The sequence below is a fragment of the Procambarus clarkii genome, chromosome 22 (genome assembly GCF_040958095.1).
Source record: "Procambarus clarkii isolate CNS0578487 chromosome 22, FALCON_Pclarkii_2.0, whole genome shotgun sequence".
NCBI classification, from domain to species: Eukaryota; Metazoa; Arthropoda; class Malacostraca; order Decapoda; family Cambaridae; genus Procambarus; species Procambarus clarkii.
The window spans coordinates 47,798,910-47,804,909 of record NC_091171.1 but is presented as its reverse complement, the minus strand read 5'-3'; the positions used below and the strand labels follow the sequence as shown (position 1 = coordinate 47,804,909).

General features: G+C 40.1%; 1 protein-coding gene across 7 annotated transcripts in view; it reads left to right on the top strand.

Moving 5' to 3' along the window:
- Positions 1-851: 851 nt before the first annotated feature.
- LOC123759343 (uncharacterized) overlaps positions 852-6,000 on the top strand; it is a 72,804-nt gene continuing 67,655 nt past the window's right edge. For 5 of the 7 annotated variants that reach the window (XM_045744333.2, XM_069328982.1, XM_045744259.2 and 2 more), the window contains exon 1: positions 852-1,650. In XM_045744333.2, coding sequence (XP_045600289.2) covers positions 1,129-1,650 — 522 coding nt within the window. In that variant the 5' untranslated portion in view covers positions 852-1,128. The remainder of the gene's footprint in view (positions 1,651-6,000) is intronic. The other 2 variants (XM_045744278.2, XM_045744269.2) reach the window with 2 other exon arrangements.

Below are 6,000 nucleotides of genomic sequence, written 5' to 3'. Positions count from 1 at the left end.
GGTATGGAGAGGTCGAGGGTATTTATAGTACAACATATTTTGTTCGTTGGGGATTTTGACGTCAAAATACGAGAGGACAGCTTGTAGCGTTATGTCGGCAGAGTATGAGATGCTGCCAAACATCAGACAATCGTTCAGGAACCTATATCAGGACTCCTTAAAAGTAATCTACATAGCATATGTTAGACCATACTGGAATATGCAGCACCGGCATGGAATCCGCACCTTGTGAAGCATAAAATAAAAAGGTAAACAGTACAGAAGAAAATGTAATGGAAGTAGATTTGACAACCCTATAGCGTTAGCAGATTAGAAGATAGAAGAAATATAGGGATGATCACAACATACAAGATAGTGAGAGGAACAGAAAGGGTGGACAAAAACAGCCTCTTTAATTGAGAGAAAGTAGGGCAGAAGGACATAGTGGAAGCTGGAAATGCAAATGAGTCGAAGAAATGTAAGGCAATACACACGTACAGGTGGGCTACAATTAAGCATACTGCATCGAAAGATTAAGTTGTAGAAGCCAACTGTAAAGCAAGAGTCAACAAGGAATTCGAACATTAGGGAAATAATTAAAACTCAACAGATACAAGTCTAGTTAGAAGGCGAGGGATAACATGTTAGACCTCACGTCCCCCTATACAGTGTTAGGTAAGTGTCACAGGTCAGCGAGGCGGCAGTCCGCGTATTATATCTCACAACATATTTCACATTTCTGCAATTTTTCCTTCACCCGTATCTCTCTAACATCTTCCCCCCTCCTTCCACCTCTCCCAAAGAAGGTGGGGAGGGGGAGGATGAAGGTAAGCGTTTGAAAGGAGGGGTGGTGGAGAGTCTTGTAAGGGAGAGGGGGTTGTGGTGGGGGCTTCAGGGGAGGGGACGAGGGGTGGTGGGGACCACGAGGTGTGGTGGGGGCTGGAGGTGTGGTAGAGGGGGTGGTGGGGGACACGAGGTGTGGTGGGGGCTGGAGGTGTGGTAGAGGGGGTAGTGTGGTGGAGGTGTGGTGGAGAGGGAGTGAGTCAGGTGAGAGGCACAACACAGGAGGAAGCTGGAGCGCCTGCCTCTGCCACTCAGTCCTCCCACAGCTCCCGTAGTGACAGGAGCCAGGCAGGAGTTCTATCTGATATGTGGTGGTGTGTGACGCTGTCTTTGGTGGTGTGGGCGAGTGTCGTGGCCCTCAGCGACGCCCAGCATGGAGTGCCCCTACCTGGCCTCCCACAACATACAGGGCCACCACCCCGTGGCACTCAACCACAGACGACACAACTAACCCCTGGAGTGGCACTTGCCCCTCAACCCACTCCAGGGGGCGGTGTGCCCCTGCCTCACCTGGCAGGTGGTCGCCCTCAAACCCATTTTGGACCAGTGTTGCATGGGGACACTGACACTGTGGTGGTTCCCCTGGGAGGCGTGCCCGTTCCTGGCCTAGGGGCTGGAGTGCCAGCCTATGAGACGGTTGGGGTGGACGGAGTGCCAGTGCAGCAGCCTGCAGGTGGTCGTGGCAGCATACGGCCTGTGAGGGACCCCGGGCTAGACGAGAGTGTGCAGCGCGTTGTGAGGCTGGCAGCTGTCCAGGACCACTTGCAGCTTAAGACCGAAGCTGATACGGCCGTCAAGATCCGTGAAATTATCAGTGCTCACAAACAGGTATGCTAATTTACATTTTTTTTTTACAATGTAGTTGATGTAGATTAAATATGCGAAAAGTATCACTAGTGGGATATAGATCACTTCGTACATGCGACAGCGTGGTAACTTATTTTAAAAACTCCCCTAACTCAATCTAACCCCAGCAATACTGTATACAGTATTTTTATTTTTTAGTGAAAATCTAACTTGTGTACAGTCCGACTAACCTGTGTGGTAGGCCTACTATCACATGAAGCAGCACCAATTTACATGCAGTTGCCGTCATTTTTTTTTTTTTTTTTATCAGTACTGTACTATATCCCCGTACTCTTCTCCCCAAAAAACTCACACTAATGTGCAATGGTGATTTTCTCTTTATGCCTTTCAAGGGAACATAAGTACTGTCCTACACTAACTGGAAAAATCCCTGCTCATTCTCATGATTTGACAAACGTCAACATTTATGCATTTGTGCTTAACCAGAAATATATGAACCTGAGCGAGCCACCTATTAAGGCTGATGCTCACTAGTCTGAGGAATTGTCAGTATTACAGTTCTTTTAAGTTTACTAAACCACAGCAATGTTTATAGTGGGGGATTGATGGCACAAAAATTGTGGTGTATTGTGAGAAAAGGTCCTGAATGTATTCTATCGCCTTTGCCTTCACCAGACTTTTCACCCAAGCCAACTAACTTAACCTAGCAGAGTAAATGGATAAGCTAGGCAAGGGGAATATTAGGAGCGAAACAGAGGTGGTGTTTCTTCAGTTGTTCCGAATGTAACTTCACTGCATTTTGTGTCATTTTGGAAAGCTGAATTATAGTGGAATATGTGCAATGCTTTCTTGAATTAATTCCCATTGTTAGAGACAAGAAGCCTGTACAGTACTCTGTTATATTGGGGTCCCCCTAAGCCAACTACTGACCTTCCCCAGGATGTAACAAACAATTATCTAAGGCCTACCATCATTGTACAATATAATCATTTATGTAAATACAGTACTGTACAAAGATATTGTAATGAAATTTTTGTTGTACCTAGCTGACAATATCATTATAAGGTTAGATGAAATTATTAATGTAAAAATCTCCACTGAGGCCTGATTAAGATCTTTTGTGCCCTTTATAATCCTTTTTGCTCTACTGCTCACAAGATGAGCATGGTGCATGATAAACTAGCCACCTCTGGCAGCAACAATCAACAGTTACCTAACACCTGAATACCTCAGTTGCGAGCTTGGAAAGAGATACAGTACCACTGGACGTAGTGAATCTACCCAAAGGACTGTGTTTTTGTTAGATACAAGTCTATGCAGTATTGCAATATTTGGATATAATATAAATGTTAATTATATAACTGGCAATGTATAAGCAGGGCAGTGGTAAATTCCTTTGGTTGTTAATATGGAGACAGTTAAACAGTACTGTGAGGTACTGTACTATGGCTAAATGCTTTAATCACTGCCAACTAATTTTCAGAGAATGGCATACTGTATTCTGCTAAGGGGGAAAAAACATTTGCATTAATGTATTAGCTACCTGTGCTTTACTAAACTTGATCTAAACTATGCTGCCTAAATTTAACCGAACCTAATATAGTACAAAAATACCTGTACCTGTATAACAAAATTACATTTGTTATATGGCATATAAGCATACAGTACAGTAATTGAGTTTATATACTGTTACCTTTGTGCCTATAACTGAATACACTGAATTGTTTTCCCCTTATCAAATTATAGCAGACAGCACCCTATAAGCTTGAACCAGTGAAGCTAAGGTGGTGGTGGGTGTTATATGACATATACCTATTTCTTAATTTCCATTTTTTTACACTAAAAGTTTGTACTAATGGAGACCTTTATTAGCTATCCTATGTCAAGTTTCTACAAATTAAAATTACTTGTTTGTTATAATTATGGATTAACCTCCTTGCAATCCTCCAAGCATAAATCCTGGATAATTCAGTGTATCCCGGATGCAGGTTCGAATCCTCGTCACGGCCCTTGTGGATTTGTTCCTGGATAAAGCCTTTTGTGTATACAGTATCTAGAGACTCCAAATATCATTGCACCCCCCCCTTAAATTGGTGTCGCCCATACCAACAATCCTTTGGTACTATTTCATTGTTCTGGCAACTTTTTCCATTATTCTAGAGAAAGCATTTGCATGTTTTTCATTGTGGTCCATTGTGTTTTCAAGATCATTTTTCCATTCTTTAATACAGTGACCAAAACTGCACTATCACTGAAGTGAAGTGTCAATACTGCAAAATTGTAGGAAAGCATTAAATCTGTACAGTATTCATATTGTTAACACTCCTACATATAAAACAGCATAGCCTGTTAGCATTATTGCATCCATTAATATTAAATAAAGTACAGCTTTCTTGGTTTAGGTTTCATAATAGTTCTAGATCTCTTTCACAAATAGATTTAACATAATACATGTCAAATGGATTGGTAGTACAGTATTTAAATTTTTGTTTTTAAATTTAAATAGTTTTATTTGTCTATAATGAACTGCATCTGCCAGTTTTCAGTCTAGATTTGAAACATGAGGTTACCCTCTAGTTCATCTCTATGCCTAAGAACCTGGGTTTGAAGCAATGCTCGAAAAACAAGTAGAAATTGAATATGACCAAAGATTACAGTTCCCTGGCTCTAGGCACTGAAACAATAAGTGAATTCAATAGCTTATTTATGTCACTTGGGGTTAACCTTGCCAGCATGAGCTTGATTGGGAAGAAGTAGGAGCTACCTTGCATGGGTCAGCAGGTTTCCTGAAGTTTTCTGTTACCCATAAATATATACATGTCTCCTCTTGCAAGGGAGTATGGTGGATGGATTAGATTTGCTTAGGTTTATTAAATTTTGTTGAATAAACAGCCCAAAACAGTCTAGTCTAAACATAGCCTACTTTCCTTAACTCGCAAGTTTTATCTTGCATTCAGAGGCCAATATTTGATGAGATCCATGTGATAGACTGTCATTAATAAATTGATTGTACCGTATCTATGCTATGCTATACTGTATATCTATCTATGCTATCTATCTATGCTATATATACCGTATATATGCTATGCTTAAAACACCAGTATGTTACAATTTTATTATTAAGGAGTTGAATAATAAAAAAACAAGTGTTAAAAAAAAAAATGGTTAAAGTTTGTTTGAAAAAATCAACAATAGTACAGGAGGTTCTTCTAGTAGGAAAATAATAATTCTACTACTTTGGGGAATAGTTCTTTTGCTAGAGAGTAGAAGGACTCTCAGAACTTCATCCAGGTACAATAATAATACAAATGTAATGACTAATTATTATATACATTATTGAAGATTGTCAATTTTGTTACTCAAAACAGTAGAGTATTGTACTGTATTTGTAAGCGATTTGAGTAAACTTGTAAAAATTTGAACCCTTGGGAAATTTTCTCAGTCTTTGCCACCAGAACTATTCTCCCTAGCTTATCTGGGAGAGACTCCCTAGTAGCTCCCCAAGGTTTGGTACTGCTAAGTTTTAGCTAACTACACCAGGCCTCAAAGACCCAACCTTTGATTGCCTGGACCAGAATCTGGCTCACTCAGTGAGGCAAGGATTGTGTTGGGGATCAGAGATTGATCCAAATCTGACAAAAACCTGCCAAAAGCATTAGTGCAACGAACCGAGTGACTGATTGAAGGAAATTAGGCACTTCGAGTCAAACTATCAGTATATGAATATTGTATAGCTTTTTTGTCTATACCTCCTATTGATCTTGCATATTATAGCTAGACAACCTTTCCAGGCAGATATCTTCTGTGTGCATAGAGTATTCCTGTACAGTACTGGTATTAACAAAAAATGCATAAAAATCCTTTGAGTAAATAATGTGTTGTGTAAACAACACAGGAAAGAATTACATGTTGTGTAAGCATCCAGTATAAGTAGCACTGGGCTGCCCAGAGAAAATGTCAAATGTACTAACTATAGCATATACTAAAGTTAAATAATTTCTTGAAAGAAATACCGTGCTAGTGTTTTTAATAGTACGTATCTACTACTTGGAGCACAAAAATGGTAAAATTATAATCAGCTGAAAATTATTACTGTACAGTATAGCCTACACTCTTCTGGCTTTTACAATGAACACAGTACTTGCATGAATTAAGATCACATTCTGCAGGTGTGATCCGATGCAAAAATTGGTCCATTATTTGGAGGTGCTGTATTTGTTATGAAGAGGTTCAGATTTTGGAGGTTATATTATATCTTGGATTAAGTTATAGGACTTTATAATAATAACTAATGATTCATTGTGTTGGGGGACAGGCAGCAAGTGTATGTATACATGTTAGGCTTGTATCGAGGTCCCCCCCCCCCCCTCC